The 21,296-nt window shown below is 39.5% G+C and overlaps 1 protein-coding gene across 1 annotated transcript in view; it reads left to right on the top strand.

Moving 5' to 3' along the window:
* The first annotated feature begins 5,771 nt into the window (after positions 1–5,771).
* The window catches only part of STXBP5L (syntaxin binding protein 5L), a 187,780-nt gene continuing 172,255 nt past the window's right edge, over positions 5,772–21,296 (top strand). Inside the window, 1 exon segment of the mRNA XM_036389711.2 lies at positions 5,772–7,013. Within this exon segment, the coding sequence (XP_036245604.1) occupies positions 6,825–7,013 (189 nt within the window). The 5' untranslated portion in view covers positions 5,772–6,824.

Here is a 21,296-nt window from a genome sequence, read left to right as displayed (position 1 = left end):
CAAAAGTCAGACATATGCTTGATGGAAATGAAAACTTCAGAGTACAAAAATAACAACTCTGCTTTCCAAAAACCTGTGCCAGTTACTAAAAATATTTTAATGAACCAGTACACCTTCAGATACATGGGATGTGCACAGGCTGGATTGCAAGCCCGGGTCATTAGGAGTTCAAACAGCCTGGCTCACAGCAGGACCTGGCAAAGCCAGACCATTTTATCTAATCCTTATTGAAGGGGTAAGAGGGGAAACAGGGAACTAAACTATGTGACAGACAGGGATCTATAAAATGAAGTGTTAGGCAAAAGGATTAAGAGGAAGCACTAGAAAACTGTGCATGGAATACAATGCAAGTCAGATGCAGAGAGAATACCAAAAAGTCAGTCTGAGAGCTACAATAAAGGTGGGTAAGAAATCTCTGGCAATATGGTACATGGTATATATTAACTACCCTAGAATTTATCAAGCCTCTCAGACCAGTTGTGCCTCCCAGGCATGGCCCGACATTGTCTTGACTAGAACCCAAGTTATCTTAATTTGACATCCCAGATATTTGCAGACTTGCTATAGTAAAAAAGCAAGTTGCTGCTGTGCAATCACCTTGGACCCCTCAACCTGTTAGAAAAGGGCCCCTGCTTCAGAGCAACCAAATCTAGGTTGAGTGCCAGAGCCTTGGGAGAACCCTCTGCAGAAAGCCCCATTGCTCTGTCATGACAGGGCAGTCTCTTTGCCCCCAGCTGCTTTTCAGGTGGCTTGGGACAGCTCTTCACTGAGATATGCAGCCCTTCCTGAGCAGGGCAGGTATTTGGAAGGCAGCTCAATAGGCCACCCTCACAATGAATTTTTAGTGTACACCAGAGCTGAACAACATGTAACAAAAGTGGGGCTACCCTCATCTTTCTGTCCAGGTCTGCTTCCCTTTGCACTGGCTCTAGGGCTTGTCTGACTCTGTGCAGAGCTAATCCAGCTCATTAACCCAAAATAAAACTATTGACTTCCCTAGCAAATGAATGCATTGCTGAAGGGACAAAACCCTCCCAAGAGTTCAAATGGATGCAGGACCTTCCTTTTCAACAGCAATGAGAACAGATCACCTCAAGCTGAGGTGATTTATCCATGGGGAACTCTACCCAGGGGCTAATTTACACCTGTACTTTGCCTACTGCACAAAATGGAGTCCTTATTACAAAATTACATTCTCAGTTTTGTACAGACACATTCCACAGCTTCTTCATTAAGAAATCTGGTTTCAGAGCATGCATAAAAGATCTCATTTTTATGGTAAATATTTCCATCCTGTTCTTATGAAAAGAAAGAAAAATGATAATGTATTAATATTACATGAGGATGATGAATTATCTTTCTATCCATTGACACCTCTGTAGGATGAGAATGGCACTGCTGTTTTTCAATCAGCAGTCTCTATGGCACCTGAGTATCCAAAGATCCTTAAAGAGTAGGAGACTTCCAGCCTTCTTATGTTAATTTTTAACAGCTCTCTTTACAGCTAATATTCAAAGAGCAAAAGGAAAGCTCATGTTATTCCAAGAATCAAGCAGAATGACCAAGGTAATAACAGACCTGGCATGCTTGGTAATCCTAGACAAAACAGTGATGTTATGTGAATTAAAGCAGTCATGCTATGTGTGATTCAATCAATAAAGAGTTAAAGGTAGGAATGTAATGAAACAAGTCCACATGGCTTTATGGAAACAAGACTTGACAAGCAGGCCTGACTTCAATTTTTGATGCAATTACAGGTTTGTTTGATCAAGGTAACCACATGGATGTGATAGACTTGGACCTTCCTAATGAATCTGATTTAGTACTGCTTGACATTTTGATTAAAACATTAGCATTATATGGCCTTAATAAAACACATTAAATAGATTAAGATCTAGCTAATTGATAGAGTTCAGCAAGCTGTTCTAACCAGATATTCAGCACTGACTGGGGATATTTTTAGTGGAGCTCTGCAGGCAGGAACACTATGCTTGCTGCCATTCGATGTTCTGGAATTACACAGAAACATGGATAACACTGGCAAATGTCCCACAGTGCAATGAGGAATAGGTAGCTGTGCAAAGTCACAGTTTTGCCTGCACTGGCATAGATGTGTTTCTGGGATTTGATTACATCTTTTTCCTTAGTTTCTCTAAAAGCACTGAAGTTCTTTGCCAGGGTGTAGTTGCAAGGCAGTGGTCCAGTCCGCTGCTGGTGGGCATACAGTGATTTCTCTCAAGGGTCATTGCTTTTAACTGCTGACACATGGATTATCAAAGGGACTCACATGAATCACTTAAAAAGTGTCAGCTGTGAAACCATCACTTATTGCACAGTTCTGCATGTATTTTTTTTAAACTACCAAAAATATAAACTGAGATTAAAGGATGTTTGCAGCTTTGAAGTCAGGAAACTCTAGTCCACAGTATAAAGCAGGATTTGCTATTAAGAAAAATTAAACAAGAAAGCCAGAGAACTGACCAGAACATTAATGATCAAAACATATCCAATCTCTAATATTGTCACTTTCTGGTCAGCTGATCTAAGCGCATCTTTCCTGATTCTTCATTTTCTTGGTAAGTTCTTGAATCAGATTGAGAGAACACTGAATTAATATCCCTCTCCTTTGCCAGGTTTTATTGTGACCAATCTTTTTATATTGCTGCACATAATCACAAGCTTCCTTAAGCAAAAATCAGAATGAAAGTTCATATGAATTTTGATGGTGTGGACTGTTAAAGATCCTCTTTCTCAGCAAAATCTTTGTAGTAAACTGTTATCCTTTTAACATTTGGTTTCTGTTTGACCTTGCAGAACAAGATGACTACTAAATGTAAAGGATACTATTAAAAAAAAAACCACTGAGGAGAATACCCTCTCATTTCTATCTAAAATACAGATCCAGATACATATTTCCCACAATGCACTGGCATGTATGATTTAACTTCATTTATGTATCAATTTAATATCTAAAATCTTTCCAAATTTTCCTAATTTTATCAACTTTTATTAAAACTGTAAGATTGTGGTGGCAATCTCACAAGTATCCTATGAAACACCAATATCATCTAAACCAGTACAAGCCAGCAACAGAATGCCTCATATCTACTGCTTGTTTCTCCACTGAAAAAAAAAAAAGAAGCAATAGGTTTTTTTACTGTGTCAAAACCATATTTTTCCCCTTTTTGTTTTTGTTATACAACAAAACTTCTCAGCAATGTGGTCATTCAATGGGGCTTCTTTCTGCGCCTGTCAAAACTGAGTTTGCCTATGTCCTGCATTGTGCTGTCTCCCTCTGCACCATCCCACAACTCTCATTTCCATCACTCCCTCTCTGCTTCTGGATTTGTGTCCAGCTTAGAGAAAAACTTTCAAAAGGAACATACATGCCTTACATGCACCAGTAGTGAGACCAAGTTTTTCTCACAGTTGTTTATAAACAGGACTGATTGTATTTTATTGGTCAGTTTGTTTTTGTTTTGTTTTTTTTCCCTACAAGTCAGTTTTCCTAACAGCACACTGGCAGTGTAAGGATCCTTGCTCACCCTTTTGGATACTCTGAGGTAGTATCTAATCATCAATAACCCGCCTTCCATAGCGATTCTCTGGAAGAGAAATGTTGTTGGTATTCAAAAAATGTCTGCACCTTATTCCAACTCCAAAGTTATAATTCATTCTTCTAATTTTCATCCTTTTCTTGACTTAAAACAAACTGTCTTATCTCTGTCCTCCCTAGAACTGTAAAATTATTATGTTATCAGATTTTCTTCCTCTAGTACCCTCTGACTCCCAGACAGACTTTTTGTAAGTCTCTGTGATATTTTCTTCATCTTAATTATTTAATTTTTTAACCTTATCTTTCCCTTTCCTATTTACAATTCATGTAGTTATGTTTCTTTTGGGCTTTGTTAGCTTTTCTTTTTTTTTAAACTTGCATTGCCTCTGGTGAACATAGTATTAGTAGGACATGACATTCTTCAAATAGCTTCAACTGGGTTTTGACTTTTCCTCATTCTTCAAAACTCTGTACTTTTATCTTTACAGATTTGCTTACTCAGTTCCATTCCCTTTTTCATTTCTGTCTCCTTGCCATAGTCCTCATATATTTTGTTTCCCATACAAAGTTTTGTCCATTTTTTCCTGGCTACAGAAACCTATCAACCTTTCCCGTTTCATCAGCAATGTACCCTTTATTTTTCATGAGGGCATTAAGTGAAGCTACACTTATTCTTTGAACTTCACTGCAATCTTTTTATCATGGAGATGGGGAGTACCTGTGAACACAAAGGGATAAGCTAAAGTGTAAAAAAAAAAAGCATAAATCTCAGTGTAAGATAATGAAATAAAAACTAGGATTCATGGAACTGTAGTATTCTATTTGATTAAAAACCAAATTTGGGGTTAGAGTGGGTATCAGAACTACACTAAGCACCCCTAAAACGTGAAAAATTAGGTGACCAGTGTGCACTCATTGGTCACCTCAAGTGTGAAGAAAATACAACACTTTGGTGAGGTGTTACAGATTAATTCCTATACAGGAGAGGTGCTATCTGCTTATTCCTTACACCATTTTATTCAGTTCTCGGCTTCCAACCACGTTGACAGCGCTGTGCCATGAGTCACTTTTAATCGCTGCCTCATTTGTTCCTGACCTGAATAACCTTTTTATAGAGGCTTGTGTGCAGTGTAACACCTCCTGTGCCGGATCGCGCTTCAGAGGCCACAAAGCTGCCCCCAGCGATTTGCACGGCTTCGGAGCGAGACTCGGGAAGGGCAGCCCTGGGTCCTTTGTAGTCCTCCCGGGAAGGAAAAAGGGATTTGCCCCCGAGGAGGCAAAGTCAGTGTGAGGGCTGAGCACCGACCCACTCAGACCCCTCCGAGCCGCTGCGAGCAATGGGGGCTCCTGTCAGGACCGCTCCTGACACCGCCGAGAGCGTCACCTCCCGTGGCATTTGCACAGAACCACAGAATATCCTGGGATGGCAGCGACCCGCAAGGATCACTGAGTCCATCTCCTGCCCTGCACAGGACCATCCCCATTAGTCACACCATGTGCCTGAGGGCACTGTCCAAACACTCCTTGAACTCTGTCAGGCTGGGTGCTATGATCGCTTCCCTGGGGAGCCTGTTCCAGTGCCCAACCACCCTCGGGGTGAAAGAACCATTTCCTAATATCCAACTCAAGTCTCCCCTGACACAACTTTATGCCGAATTTTGGGTCTGTTCGACGTCCCGCACGCAGCTGAAGCTGCGACACCAACTTTCAGTTCCCCCCCACCGCCATAAACCCTGCTCCCTTCCAGCCCCGCCGCCCCGGCGCTGCTCCCCTCGGCAGCTCCGCGGCCGCTGCCGCTCTCGCCGCAGTGGGGCGGGGGCTCCCCTGGCCCCGCCCATCCCGCCGGGCTGGGGGGCCGGGCGTCGCAGAACTGCGCCTCTATTGGTGAGAGTGGGCGCCCATCCTCACAGCGCTCCAGTCAGAGGCTGCGGATCGCGGGGGCCGTCAAACATCTCTTGTTCCCTGTCTGGAGCCGCCCCTTCTGCCCTGCCCGCCAGTCACGTTCCCGCGGCCGGCCCGCAGCAAGGGATAGGAACGCGCGCGTGCCTGTCAATCACTAACGTCTCTCCGCCCTCCCCCCCGCCCACAGCCGAGCCGGCAGCGGGGGCGGGGCGCGGACTGCGCGCTGCTGCGGCAGGCGGGGCCTGGCGGACGGGGGCGGGAGGCAGGGAAAGAGAGGAGGAGGAGGAAGGCGAGGAGGAGGAGCTGCGGCTGACTCCGGCGGAGCTTTCAGTACCTCGGAGAACGGCTGCGAGCGCGCCGGGCGGGCAGGAGCCACCACCACCACCACCACCACCACCACCCTCCGCTGCCCGCTCACCTGCCCCGCTCCTCACCCGCCCCGCTCCTCACCCGCCCCTCCCCGCCCCGCGTCCCCCCCGGCGCCCGAGGGAGCCCGGTCCCGCCGGAGCGGTTCCGGGGGAGAGCACGGCAGCGGCACAGGCTCGGTGATCGGGACGGGCGGGGGTCCGTCAGCGCAGGGACGGGACGGGTGGTCAGCCCGGGACGGCCGGACTGGCTTAAGGGGGTCGCTCGCTGCCGTCGCTCCTCACGGAGCGGCGGCCGGGGTGGCGAGGAGAGCGAGGGGGCTCGCAGCCCGCACCTCGCAGCCCGCCGTGGAGCCCGAGGGGAGAGACAGGAGCGCCGAGTGCGGCAGCGGCTGCCGGCATTTGCTGGGGTGGGCAGGGAACCGGGAACAGGAGTCGCACCCGCGTCTGGGAGCGGGGAATCCGCTCCGCGGAAACCTCGGGGGCAGAGATACCCCTGGCTCCAAGGGGTTCTGAGGGGAAGGGGCAATTGAATGTAGACGCATTTCGGTAGTTTTGCTGAAATAATCAAGTGCCGAAGGCAGTTCTTAGGCAGATAAGGTAGAGGGATGGATCCCACTGTTTTGGATGCCGGCTTGAATTTTTTATTTACTTTTCTGTTTTGACCACTGCTAAATGTGGATTTTGCGAGCGAACCCGATGGCGGTTGTTCCATTGTTCCTTGTTTGAACGTAAATCTTAGTCCTGCTGCTTGTGGATTATTTATTTATTTATTTATTTTCGGAAAGGACCATCCCAGGTAGCTTTTGCGTCTGACAAAATGAAGCCTTTGTGTTTTTCGATCAATTATACCTAATATTGACATTCTGTTTGGTACAAGAGACTTAAAGTGCTGCCTCACTCAGAGGACCATTAAAGACTTTCTCGGTCGCTACATGTAGCTGAATGTGTTACGACACATCCTTTCTCCCCCTTCAAATCTTCCTAAATATTTTTCCAAAATGAAGAAATTTAATTTTCGCAAAGTTTTGGATGGTTTAACTGCCGCATCCCCTGTTGGAAGCAGTGGCGGTGGCAGTGGAAGTGGGGCTGGTGGCTCCGTGCACCCAGGAGGGACTGCGGGAGCTGCAGGGACACCCAGAGAGGAGATCCAGGAGACGCTCACTTCAGATTATTTTCAGATCTGTAAGGTAAAAGCTGTATTTTTATTTTCTATGGAAATAATAAAATCTACCCTGGGTGGGGGGTGTGTGGGGGGGGTAGTAATATGATACCAATAAGCGTTTTACTTGAGAACTGCAGTGGTTGTATAAGGACTTTGGAATGAAAAGACAGAGATCCAGTGGATGCTTTTTTCTTCCTGCTGCAGAGTTGGGGTGGTCAGTAAATTCGTAGAAATGTTGATTTCAGCACTCAGGGCTGAATTCCAAGTTCACACTTGGACCCCAAACGGCTGACAGGATTGTGGACAGGAAAGCACATCAATTGGTGCTAGTACCGATAACATTTACAAGTCATTAGAAATTGAAGATTGTGTGCATCTACTTCCCCTCCTCTCTCTTCTCATCCTCCCTGCTTTTCCTTCTCTATTTCAAGTAAAAGGCACAAGCTAGAAATAAAAAACAGTGCAGTGACTACTGAACCCAGGACCTCAATTATTTGTGAGGAGCTGGATGTAGATTCAAGGTGGCTGTTTACCATTAGGACTGAAGTTTCTGATTGCATGATAGCAAACTTAGTGGGACAGCATAAATACCAAAAGTTGCCAAATCTGTTCTGGTTTTTAATGTGTTGATCACTTCCTTAAGTGGGAATTTTCTATGAGTAGAAAGTATAAGATATCCCTGTATGTATTTTGGTTTGTATCTGTTTTCTGCAACAAAGCTTTTAGTGGTGGTTTTAAATACTTGCACCTGTAAAACAGAACAAACTATTTGGTACTTCTGATGAACTCTGGAATATGAAAATCATACTTTTGTAGTGAAGACAAAATACGAAAGGAGATTATAGTCTTCTACTATTACCTGTCAGTTTTATGTGACTTCTGGTGGCTTTACTAGAAATTTTGTTTGCTTATTTGTTTTGATTAGAAGCTTCAAAACCAGAATTTTTAATTAGTGCAATTTGCATTACTAGGAGTAAATGGACTTCACCTATTAAGTATACTTTTATTAAACAGATACAAATTGATCTGAAATTTAGGTGACAGTCAACTCCAGCACATCATTATTACTTTTTGTGTTTGGAAAGAAGAAAGAAATATAAATAACCAAGACAAGCCTATGAGACATTTTGTGTGCAGATCTGGTCCTTGTGAAACACACAGCTTCCCTGATCTCAGATACCATGTTTCTAATTCTGTTTGGCTTGCAGCTACAGCTGGTGTCAAAACTCTTCCAGAGTTCAAGGGGAAAAGAATGAGCCCCTATGGCTTAAAGACTCAGAGACCTTTAGATAGGTTCTACAAAATACTAATTCTTTTTTTCTTATAGTTGTTTGTCATCCTGAACCACAACAGGTTCCAGCCTTTTGACTCAAATGATTCTGTAGTTTAATAGAGTGTCAGTGATGAGTGCATTAGAATCATACCTGCTTGCCAGGCTTGGATTTGACTACTTTTGCTTGGGTACACAGTAATTTAGCATTTTGTGAAGCTCCAGGTATTCTGGAGTGATTTCTGTTTTTTGTCATGTCAGTAAAAAGATAACACAAACAATCAAGGTACATTATTCAGAGATTTCTAGGTAAGGCTAAAACTCAGAATGGTTTTTTCGTGTTTAAGTCCTGTGATAAGGACAAAGATCTGTATTTAGTGAGATATATATTCTTATTTTGTATGGCATATTTGTGAAAGTAAGCAACATAAGATGAAATGAAATTTTTTTTCCTAGTCTCCATTATTTATCTTGTCTGCTTTGATATTGCTTGAAGACAGTTAGTGTTATGTCCTTGATAGATCTACTTGGAATATGTGTAAAGGAATATGTCATTTGAAGAAGATTTCAGTAGCTAATATTTGCCTGTCTTAGCTCTCAGGTTAAAATGTTCTCAACAAAGTAAATATTTGTGTAGGAAACCTTTTGGTTGCTTGCAGCAGCGCTTGCTTATGAATGTATGTCACTGCAGAAGTCTGTGGTACACAAAATACCAGGTTCCTTTTTCCAAGATACAAAGGTATGCCAAAAGCAAACTTCCCAACCCCTGGGTGCTCATGTGCTCCCGACACTCCGCAGTGTTTATTCCACGGGCTCCATCTCAGCAGCTCTGCCGCACTTCAGGAGCACCTGGAGCGTGGTTGAAGGAAGCCCCAGGAGCTGGCAGGGCCCTGTGCTGCTGCAAGGGAACCGGGGCAGTGGGGCCTGATGCAGGCACAGCTTCCCCCTGCCTGCTCCAGGGGCCAGAGCCCTGCCAGAATTTGTACCTCGGTCAGTCTGCATCAGATTAAAAGTACACCACACACACATAACCCAAATTCCGTCCTCCCTGAGCTTTTGTTGTGCAGCACCTCTGGTATTTCAGTTGGGTATTTGCATGTTCAGTTACATAAGTTACACGGGCTGCATATTCAAGGATCTGTGATCCTGCTGCACGCAGAACTGGGTAAAGCTAATGGCAATTTTGGTTTGTTATCTGCAGGGTCGAGGCATCTGGGCTAACAGCCTAAGTAGCACCTCAGACTGGTTTTCCTTTCTTTGCTGGTTATAAAAATCCTCGTTTAGAAGGGAAACATAAAAGCTGACTCATACTTAAGAATTAAAAGGCCTTTCCCTGCAGTTTTTTATGTAAATAAGTTGCCTTTCTGAAGTTAGTGGGAGGTCTGCTTGACTGAAAATACAGATCCAATCCTCTAGCAGAATGCTGTTTTGAACGGCAACACTCCTGCTTTCATTTGTAACACACTTGAAAGCCAGCTCTCCATTTTGTGGCATTTTTAGATTGGTTATGACCACAGTGTCTTTTTGAGATACAGATTAGAGTTTAACAGAAGTAAACTGAATATTTTACACTGAGATGCTCAATGAGTTACTTTTGGCCTTTATGTTTAAATCATTAATGTGATCTTCCATATTGAAAGAATGAAATATTCTTGAAACTATTCTGTATGAAATAGCTATGTCCTGTTTTAAGCATGATAAATTTATATGTTGGTAGATGTAATAATAAATCAGTGGCACCATTTTCAAAGTATCAAGCAATGTGAAATATTGTCTTACCTATTTTGTGACGGCAGGAAGCTGAGGTACAGTTTAGACTGCATCTAGGGGCTGCTCTTGGGATTTGATATCCAAGTGAAAATAATGAAATTATTGATTATAGTTCACATTACTTGAATTAAATATGTGAGATAGCAGCATCGTCCTAAAACTAGGCATGATCCAGTAGAATATGCTACTAAAGTCTATGTTAATTTTAATTGGGATAGACTTAATTTCCTTGGGTTTGGTTCTTTGTATTTTCCCTCTGTATATGTGTTGTTTCTTTTTCTCTGGCAAGCATTTTTAGGCTCACCTGTGTTTGTCCAGACCATCCAGAAACTAGAATATGGCACTGGAGAAAGATCTGCTATTAATAAAGGAAGTGAGAAGCTCACAGTTAGGATGTTTTAAATCATTTAACTAGAACTTTGAGCAAATGGAACATAAAATGAGAAAAGAGTGATTTTATTACTTTTTCAGAAGGTTGCTTGTTAGGGGATGACACAGTTGGGAAGAACTGAGTAAGAATGAAGATGTACATTTTTTTGGTATGTGAAGTATTTGTTTCTCATGAAAACAGGTCTCCCATGTAGAACTACTCAGGGTTTTCTTGGAGAACAATCATAGAGTTGAATTGAATTTGTAGAGCGTGAGGTTAATAACTTTGAAATCAAGACCTCAGTTATGAGCACAGTAACTGTTGTACTTTACCAGGTATACAATTAATCCACTCTAACACATTTTCTTTTGCTGTGGGCAGCAACTGAGTACCCTTGAAAAGGTCCAGGAACTGGCAATTTAATCTTCTCAAAGAATTTCTTCCCAAATGGTTATGGACTACCTTTAAACCCCAAAGCATGAGATTTCTGTTCTTTTCCAAACTGGTCTTCAGTGTTATTACTGGGTAGTCTTGCAACACAATAAACATCCTTTAACTCTTGCTGTATTGTTAATATTGATAGTATAGTCATACTTTCAGTATGTTCATTACCCAGGCTTTTTGCAAAACCCATGGAGACCAGAACAGTTTTAGGCTTTTGTTAAAACTGATATGGAATCTCATGGCCACATGCAAGTGTGCCTTCCTAATCCTGCTTACGTTTGGCAAAAACAGGACTTCAAGATACAGTCCAGGAATAGCCAAGTTAAATACCTTAATTATCTGGATTTCCTGTCAGGTGGTCTTAAATTTTAATTCTGAGAGTTTATAGATTATAATACTTTATTTTGTCAACCTATGAAGATAAACATGTAATCCTTCTGACAACAGCCAAGTAGGTACTTTAGCTGCAAATGCAACATGACACTATAGTTCAGTGATGACAGAGAGAGGATGAATTTTGGAATGGCAATTTAAGCACAATGCTGCAGGAGCACATTTTTGATTATGAAGTATTAAAAACAAAAAAAACCTTGTTATAAGCTATCCACAGTGTTTTAGTCAGTTTGAGCTGTTTGGTTAATCTGTCTTGCTTCCTTGCTAAGGTCATACAGAGAGCAAAAATTAAAATGTTTGAAAAATGGTACATTCTAGTGAAAACCCATTTTAAAATTAGCATGAGCTCTTACTTGTAAGTTCTCAGAGTTCATTTAATACTTAAGTGGTAAATAAAATAGTGTGGGGAATTTTTTTTCCTCTATACCAGAGTTTGGATCTAAAGTTACATGCAGAACCTTATTCTATTTAAAACTCCAGAGTCATAAATGACACTTCTAAATTAGAATATAGTAATTTTGTGAAATTTGTGATGAGCATAATCTATTCTTCTTTAATTGTTTGTATTAATTAGAAATAGGACTTACCCATAGGAAAGAGCATAGCACATAAAAAGCTTCTTTTGAGAGAATTTTGAAGATTTTAAGGTGCCCCTAGTAGTATAACTGGATTTACTTGTTTGGGGTTTTTTGTGCAAATATCTGTATTTTTGTATTATTAATCCTAAATTAAGTAATGCACACCCTTCATGGCCAACTCATGCAATTGCATCTTCAAAATTATTTCCAGACCTTTAAGGTTGCTGAATAAAGCACTCGAAAAGTTCCACATTTCTTAAATACCTTTGTTTGCACAGACAACTTTTAATTACATGATCCTATATTTCTTCTATAGGTTTAATTTAGCAGAACAAATAGTGTTTGCTCATAGGAAAGTACTTCAATATTTCTTTGCATACTTAAAACTCAGAGCATGCCTGAATATTAAGTTCCCCATGGACTTTTCCAACAGAAGTGCTCACCACTGTAGTTCTGAAAGCTTTATAAACATTAATGAATTGACCTTCATAATCTTTCTGTGAGATGGAAATTATATTATCCCTGCAGTATAGATGCCAGAGAAAATCCAAAATGTTCAGGGTCCTCTGTTTTGAGTTTCCAGCTTGACCTGCTTTGCATCTGTTTTTCTTTTTAGCATATTTAACTTATCCCACGTCTTCCCATTGGGCCTCCCATTGTGTTCACATTCTGTTGCACATATTCTGCACAGTTGCAGAGTGATCTTAAGGTTAGTTGTTCTTTTTATATGCCCACCTTAGATAGCCAGAATGACTCTGAATTTCCTTTCTGTTTCAAATGACTGCAGATGGATTTCTGGCTCCACTGTACAATGGCAGAAGAAGATAATTTAATTAATTCCTGCAAGAGGAGAACAAATTCATACTGCATAGATTAACTTATTTCATGTATTTATTTGTTTTGCTTTTTATGGTTGACCTTGCATTTTTAACAATATAAGAATCAAAGAATTACCTGAGTTGCAAGGGATCCTTGAGGATCACTGAGTTCAACTCTTGATTTCACAAAGGGAAACCTAAAGGTTAAGACATTTGCTCTAATTTTGTGTCCCATTTCAAGTGGGGCGTTTTTCTTGGTTGTTGGTTTGGTAGTTTTTTGGGGTTTTTTTCTTAATTCATGGGATCATAGATCATCCAGTCCCAACCCCACTGCCATGGGCACAGACTTTGCACCAGAACAGGCTGCTCAAGGCACCATCCAACCTGGCCTTGAACACTTTTAAGAATGGGGCATCCACAGCTTCTCTGGGCAACCTGGGCCAGTACCTCAGCACCCTCACAATAAAGAACTTTTTCCAAATATCTAATCTGAATCTACTCTCTTTTAGGACAATGGGACACAAATTGAAGTTGTTTCCCCTGGTAAAAAGTCCCTCTCTAGCTTTATTTTAGCCCCCTTTAGGTTCTGGAAGGTGCTCTAAGGTGTCCCTGGAGCCTAATCTTCTCCAGGCTAAACAACTCCAACTCTAGTGGGAACACTGGCTGTATTATTCCTCACCCGAGGGTCACCAGGTAGTTAATGAGATTTTTTCTCACTATTGCAGTGGGAAAAGCAATTTTTAATCTCTTGTAGGAGGGATACAGGAAATTCAGACTGGTTGGCTCACAGTGTTCTGATTGAGGAGCTGTCACATAAAAACTTGGTTGCATAAGCCGCTTTGCCCCCAACTTACTTCTGGAAGAAAAATACTTACACTTAATTTTTTAAAGAAATTACCAAGAAATTACTTAGAGGTTTTTGGCTATAAATATAAAGATTTTTTTTCCAGATAGAAATACATATTCTCTGTAAAACATGCAGATGTTCTCAGTGGAGCTGTACTAAATCCAAGACAGACCCCATTCTCACTTTGTTTAGATGAATATCCAGTCATATCTGCTTCCTATTCTGAGACATCTGATACTCCCTGGTGTATGATTTATGCCCAAAACACTTTTTGAAGTCTCTGTGAAAATACTATGAAAAGTTAGTGTATTCACTTTATAAACTGAGAAAAGGAAGCAGTAGAGAGTGAACTAATGCATGAATATAGCAGTCTGATGGCTATTCTAAGGAAAAGTGCTTATGAAAGTAGCTTGTGGAGTATATTAATTTGTCACAATGTGTGTTAGAGTCATTACAGGGGAAAATTAGAGGACTGTAGGATTAGAAATACAAGTAATGTGCATCTGTGGAGAGGAGAGAAAGCAACATTATTAGGTACAGATGGCTGGCAAGTGTGCTCAAATGTAATAAGATGTTATCTTTGTGCAGTGCTGTGTCCATTCCTAACAGATCACCAGCAAAGACTATGAATAATAAAAATACTAGACACAATCTGTCACCTGTAGCTAGGGTCAAAGTCTGAGGAGGTGCACTCTTTATGGCTCCTTTGAAGTTAAGTTGTATATAGTACTGAAAAAACCCCTACCTCAATATTCAAGTCTTTGAGTTGGTGAATGCATGGACTCAGAAGGAGCCTTACTGAATTCTGTGGTGTGTATAAGTAGATGTATGTGTGTATGGTAGCACGTCTTTTTTGCAGAATTTGAATCCAACAAATTAAAAATAATTGTTTCTGTTTCATTTAAAAGTCTGTTATATAAGAATGCTGTGAGGTCAGAAGTCAGGTCCCTTATTCAGCTAGTATCCAATTATGTCTATATGTGAGGCAATCTAGTCCTTACTGCATATTTTTATTTTCTTGAAGTGTTTGCTCATATTTTGTTCCTGTCCTCCCTCACATTTGTTTTGAGCACTATACAACATGTGAGGAGGATGAATGCTATTCTGTTTGTGTTCTTTGCAACAGTTCCTGTGAGAAGATCTCTGTTATCCACTGGACATGACAAAAATAGTAAATAATAATAAATTAATGAATGCTCATCTCTGCTTCGTTCATCCTGTTCCATCTATTGTATCCCTTCAGGGTGGAGATGTGCTCTCAGTTACAGCTGTCCATCATCACTTGTGTTACAGATACATTCCATGTAGCTGTGGATGAAACTTGATTTTACTGAGTCCACAGATCCCTGCTTTATTCCTGTTTGTCCCTACGTCTATTTTGAAATGCTCCCCGAATGAGGCAAGGGCAGGAGAAGTGGCCTGTGGTTATGTAAACAGGGATCTGGTTCTTAGGATCCTTCATTGGTGCCTGAGCTGTGTCCTTGGTAGCTCCATAGGCAATGCAGAGGGGGACAGTGATGTGCAGGATCTGCTGGATTTCACTGCTGTGAGAGTGTAAAAACCTGCCACAAAATACCTGCATTTCATTTGGAATATACCTTCACCCTGTGTGGGGTGAGATGCTGGCTGTTACTTTCAGATTAAGTTCTCAATTCAACATCAGAAAAAAAAATTCAAATTGAATACAGCATGTATACAGAAAGAAGGTGGGAGAAGATTAATTATGAATTAGTATTAAATAGTGAACAACATTGTAAATGCTAGTAATGAAATCTGGTAATAGCATTTGTATACAACAATGCGAAATTACATTGCAAAACAGATTTTCACAGAAATAGACCAATAATACAGATTATCTTTGTATCAAAGTGGTTTTAACACTCTGTTTCTCTAGCTTCCTCCCCTGTCATTCCCCAGACCAAACTCCCCACCCTTCAAGAACTTTATCACAGCAGTAACATTTTTTCAATCCCCCAGTATGGCTGGTTTATTTTTTAAAACAAAAATATTTTGAAAGCATCAACTGAAGCATTTTTTTCAGAGCAGAAACCACAATCAGCCATAACAGAACATAATTAGTCTAAAGTAGTGAAGTTTCAGAAAATCCAAAAATGGGAAGTCATGCAAAATTAATTAGTGTTATTGTTATGTTGGTCTGATGTAAACTTAATAAAAACAGATTTCTTTTTGTTTAATTTCTTATTAATGTTACAAAATTATCTTATTCCCTGTATCCACAGTCACGGTGAAGACAAAATATTTCCCTTTCAGGGCCATCAGATTAGTTGAATGATTTTGCAATTCTTGTACATGCCCCTGAAGCAGATCTCCATCAGGCAGATGATATTCTGAACCAGCCTGTCTCAGGTTCTAGAGTGATACAGTTAAATGATGCAATGACAAAATCAATGGAGCTGCTGTTTGAATTACTTTGATTATAAAGGTTTTCCATTTGGTGGACTGAAGTCTTGCTGAAGTAGGTAGGCCAAAATGAACTTTGCAATCAGTAGTTTAGGGTTGGGGGTTTTTTATAATTCTCCATTAAAGACAAGGGTAGATATAGTTTTATGAATTGTCAAGATATTTCTCCATATGCTGATGCACTGTTTCTTCTTGCCAGTTTACATGGCAATAGTGGGAGGTTCATGATACCATATTAACTCTACAGTGGGTGCAATTCCTTCATTGTGCTCTCATTTTTTCTTCCCTTTTTGTATATTTGCCTGGGGTTTATTGTGGTTTTTTGTTTGTTTGTTTGTTTTTGGACTTGGGAGAGTTCTTTTAGAAAGAATAAGAAGGGAAGAGGTGAAAGAATTTTGCATACATCATTCTCCCTTGGACTTGGGATTTCTCCAAAGGGCATAATGCCTCTCTTGGGATGGTTATATTCATGTATTACCCTGTAACATATTATGCTGTAACTCAGTGCTGTGGTGGATGTAGCAGGATGGTGCAGCTGCCAAGCAGTTGCTTGGCCATAGCTGCACTGATTTAAATAGATCCAGAAAGTGATATTAAAATTCAACCCCTTTAGCTTTGGCAAGAGGGGTTGGACCAGACAGTCTGCAGAGTTCCCCTCCAACCTCACCTGAGCTGGCGATAATGAATCTTATGGATAATGTAATTTTCTTTATTTGTGGATTTTCCTATCTAAATCATATTAATTTTTTATTTTTGATACACAACAGTGTATTTCAAAGGACAAGCATGAGGAGAATGCTTTTTGAAATTCAGAGGGCCTTATTTTTCCCCTGTGGTTTGCTTAGCTTGGCTGTTTGTATCTATATGAATCACATCTAAATAGAACCATCCTTATTTAATAGTCTAACATCTAGCTTGCAGAATTGAAAATGACAGTGGAAAAACACATCTCTGAAGTACCTGCAGAGATCTTTTTTACAGAAAAAAAATTTTGTATGTTTATTGTACAAAAAATGTATAATATTTAAGTCAGTTAATTTCAAATCCTCTAAAATCTCTCTTATTTTTCAAATTATCAGTGTGTAATATTTGTGAAATGAAACTTTTAAAATTCAGGCTGTATTTGAAGTCTGCTTTATGTCCAGGACAGCTACTTTCTCAAAATTCTACCATAGCTAATTAGGTGACATTTTATAACAAAGTAAGTTCCATATTTCAAAAATTAAACAACAAACCAAATTTGCCTATTACTAAAAGTATTATTCTTCTATGGCAGAAGTTTTTGTAGGGGAATATTATGAAATTCTGCTTGTTTCTTAAACATATCTTTTCTTCCTGCCCCAATATTCCTATTTCAGTAACACTTCTCTTTTGTGCCCACATTTTCCATGTTTTTTTCTTTACTGTATTTTTCTCCACCAATACTGATCTCCTTTTTCTTCCTCTCTGTTTCATTGCTACTGGTGAGGATAATAAGCTCATAAGAAATGGCCTGCTGAGACAAACCCATGGTCCATATCTCCCAGCAGTCAGTCTCTGACAGTGGCAGCGGAATTGTCACTTAGGGAGGGTAATAAATTACATCACTTTGTGCAGTCCATTCCCTTTCCAATCTCCCATCATTCACCATCACTGGATTTGATATGTCGGAGGGAGTATCTTTAGCTGGTCCTTTTAAAATCAATTTAGCAATCATGTCAATGAATTTGTCCTATTCCCCCCCCCCCCATTTTAAAACTAATCTTTAATTTCTTTTAAATGCCTCCATGGCTTTGCCAAATGTGTTTAGCTTACCCACTCACTTGTTTATGAAAGTGTTATTTCAAACACAAACAGCTCTCAAGCAATGGGCTCACACAGATTTTCTGTAGCAGCAGAATGATGCCCTCTATGTTATTCCTTATGCTCTTCCTCATGATGTCCAATATTACTTGGCTTTTTGGGGTTGCTGTTGAACATTAAACCAAATATTTCAGAGGAATGAAAACCATGGCCAAAAATTACTTTGCGGAGTTGTAAATGCTAGTTCCAATTTCAGCATTGTGCAGATCTAGTTAAGATTTTTCTTTCTTCTAGATATCTTATATATATCCACACTGAAGCTCATTAATCAACTTCTTGGCCACTTAAGTCACTCTAATGAAGTCTTTCAGGAGTTGCTCACTGGTAGTACTGAATTTCACTATCCAAAGGAGCTTACTATTAGCTGTGATCTCAGAGACTTCAGGGTTCATTACCTTTTATAGGTCTTTAAAGACAATCAATAAAATTGGTCCAAGCATGGAGAACTCTACTTGTGAATTTTCTTCTTGGTAAGAATCCATAAAACTCTGTCCTTTGTCTTCTGTGATCTAACCAGCTTTCAGTCCACAAAGAAATTTCTTCAGTCCCATGACACTTCTGTTTCTGTAATAACATTGCAGTGGAATATTATTGGAAGGCTTTTGGAAAACTTATGTATATTCATATTCCCTTTATTTACTTGCATGCTGACAGCTTCATAGAATTAGAGAGAACTAGTCAGACATGATTTCCCATTGAAGAAACTCTGCTGACTTCTGCAACAATCTTTATCTATGTGCTCTGTTAGTCTTTATTTTATCATCTTGTCAGGGACAGCAATCAGCTTTCCCAGTCTACGGGTCCAGAGTCCTTTTTGTAAATGGCGTTTTCCAGATGACTGTTTCTAGCTTTACACCAAGGAAAAGAACTATCTGTGGGTATATTTATCTAAGAAAAAAAAAAAGTAATTTTTTAGAATATTCTGTGAATATGCTCAGAAGGTCTGGTTCCTATTAGAGGTTGAGAGCTAGATGGAATCAATAACTTGGGTTTGAAAATTGCAGCTAAGCTGTGATTTTTACAAAAAGCATTACTTTGAAAAATGAAAATTTAACTAATAAAAAATTTATCTCTCCTGTGTTGTTTACTTTGGTTGGAAGCCTGCTGATACCTTGTCCTCTTTCCATTTTTAATGAGAAGGGATCAGTCTTACCAATCAGAGATTACAGACACAGTGATCCATAAATGGGGGATGTCATGGTCTTGTAGTGATATAATACATGGCAGCTCATTTGTGTAAGCACTCATTTTTATCACTACAATCTTGGAGCACCACATTACTAAAAATAGTATTGAAGTGGGGAAAATGCTGTAATCATTGTCATTTTTTAATTTCCGACATAGAGGCTGGAGAGGTTTCAGTCAACACTTCATCCTCTATTCTGTAAAGCAATCAATTATTCTTCAATGACATTTTTGCGTATGGCATGTTGGTGACAATTTGGAAGTAGATTCTACATATTGAGCCACAGGTTTAGACTACCTAGTTAAATTTTAGCAAATGTACATATTCTCAAAAATTATTTACCTAAGTAAATCAATTTTGCTCTCAGATGTTAAATGAAACAGAGCATCTATAAAATATTAGTAGAAAAGTTACAAATTTTCAGTTAATGCAAATTTTCAGAAACACTTTTGCCTATAAACTCTATTAGTTGATACAGTTGAAAATTTTATCTAGTTCTGTGTTTTCTGGAGTGAGAGAATGTTATAATTACTTTTATTAAAAAGGTGTCTTTGAAATCTGATATAAACTACCACAGAATAAACGTTAAGAAAACTTATACTGAAGAATTGCCTTATGCACCCTGTGAACAATTGTACTGGATATTGCATATTAGTACTAGTGCAATTTTTTTTTCAGCTAATGAAATCTATCATGGTATTTTTGACTGAAAAAGACCATTATGTTCTGTACAGGATATTAAAATGTTCATTGGTAGATTACTAGCAAGCCCAAATAATCAATTTCCTATATTAATTTAGGTAAATTGTTTGTGTAAAGATTACTTTAATGATAAATACATGCAATTCACTGCTTAAAATGATTTAGAAGAGAATTTAAGAGAAAATAACTAAGCTGAACAGAGATTTATACTGAAATTGTATCTGCATTTGTAATTGTTTTGTTTCAAGTAAATTGTTTTGCATATAGCACGGAAACTGTATGTCCTAGGGAGCACAGACTGCCTTTAGAGACAGCGTGCCCAAAAAAGAGACATTAAAGGAAGCTGGATAATGTGGAGAAAAGCAGTCCTGGCTCCATCTGCTGTCTGGATTTTCTCTCTCCCTTTTATTTTCTTGGCAGCTTCTTTCTGGGGGTATTTGGGGTAGTTAGGCTGCCTTATATTTCTTTGATCACAGACTGATTTTTAACCATTCTTCTACTTTTGCCTGCTATTGACCCCAACTGCTTTGTTTTGTGTTTCTGAGCATCATTGATAGTTTTGTTCTCTGTTGTTCCTACTGGATAGAACTCAGATAAAATAGGAATGTTTTGTTGTTTTTTTTTTTTTGTCATTCTAGGATCGAGTTAATTTTGTGGCCTTCTCTTTTTCATATGTATTAGTAAATGCTGTAAGGAAGCCCAGCCACAGTTCTGGAACTGTTACTCATCCTTACACTCAGGTTCACTCGAGCTGTATCAAAGCACAGCTGAAAAGTCTACTCCAAGCTCTGGCTTTTCATGTCAATCTTTCTCACAGTCCTTTGAAAAAGAAAGGACCAAAAAGCTTTTGTTACACCAAAGCTGAGGACAAGAACCTGGGAGTTTGGAGTGTTAAAGATTTTCCATGTTCTTTTGTAATAGGTTTAATTTTCAGAATAATTTCTGAGGCTGCACGAATTTGGGCCAAACCCTCAGTTATAGAGACATCTTTTTCTGCCCTGACTCTGTACTGTATTACTTGGCTTTCCTTCCAAAATGGTTTTGTTCTTTTTGGAATCTCAATAAATACAAATATTTTAATTGAAAGGTGTAATTTACTTGGATGTTCAGTGGATTTCAACAAATTTAAAAAAAAAATTTTACAAATGGCAGAATTTTACAGTCACAAAAAACTGCTAATTTGGACTAGTCTAAATACTCAAAATTAGAAAATGGCTGCAAAATAGAAAGAGCACTTTTGAGTCAATCCTAGAGTTCAAAAATTGTACTGAGCTATGATCCTGAAAATATGTATATCACTGTTGTTTTAAAACATAGTTCTATCTCAAATACAGGACCTAATTAAAATTTCCAAATGGGAAGTCTGACTCTAGATTGCAGAATACTGAAAATGCAATGCAGATCCATAATATGTAGACAAGGATGCAAATAGCTCTTTAAGAATATTTATCTTTGCATTTTTAGATCTTAAAAATATTACTGAAAACTCCAGTCATGGCTAAACATCAGAGAAGCTTACTGTGACTGGAACTGATAGGATTTCAAACTTTATTATAGACAGTGTTTCTAAAATCAATAATTGGAAAAGGACAATTGGTGAAAAGAAATTTTTTTTTCAGATAAGGAAGAATTTTTATTCACCAGAATACAGAAATTTCAAATATAAT

This window comes from Molothrus ater, chromosome 2, assembly GCF_012460135.2.
Source record: "Molothrus ater isolate BHLD 08-10-18 breed brown headed cowbird chromosome 2, BPBGC_Mater_1.1, whole genome shotgun sequence".
NCBI classification, from domain to species: Eukaryota; Metazoa; Chordata; class Aves; order Passeriformes; family Icteridae; genus Molothrus; species Molothrus ater.
The sequence above is the reverse complement of the archived record's forward strand: the minus strand, read 5'-3'. Positions and strand labels throughout refer to the sequence as shown.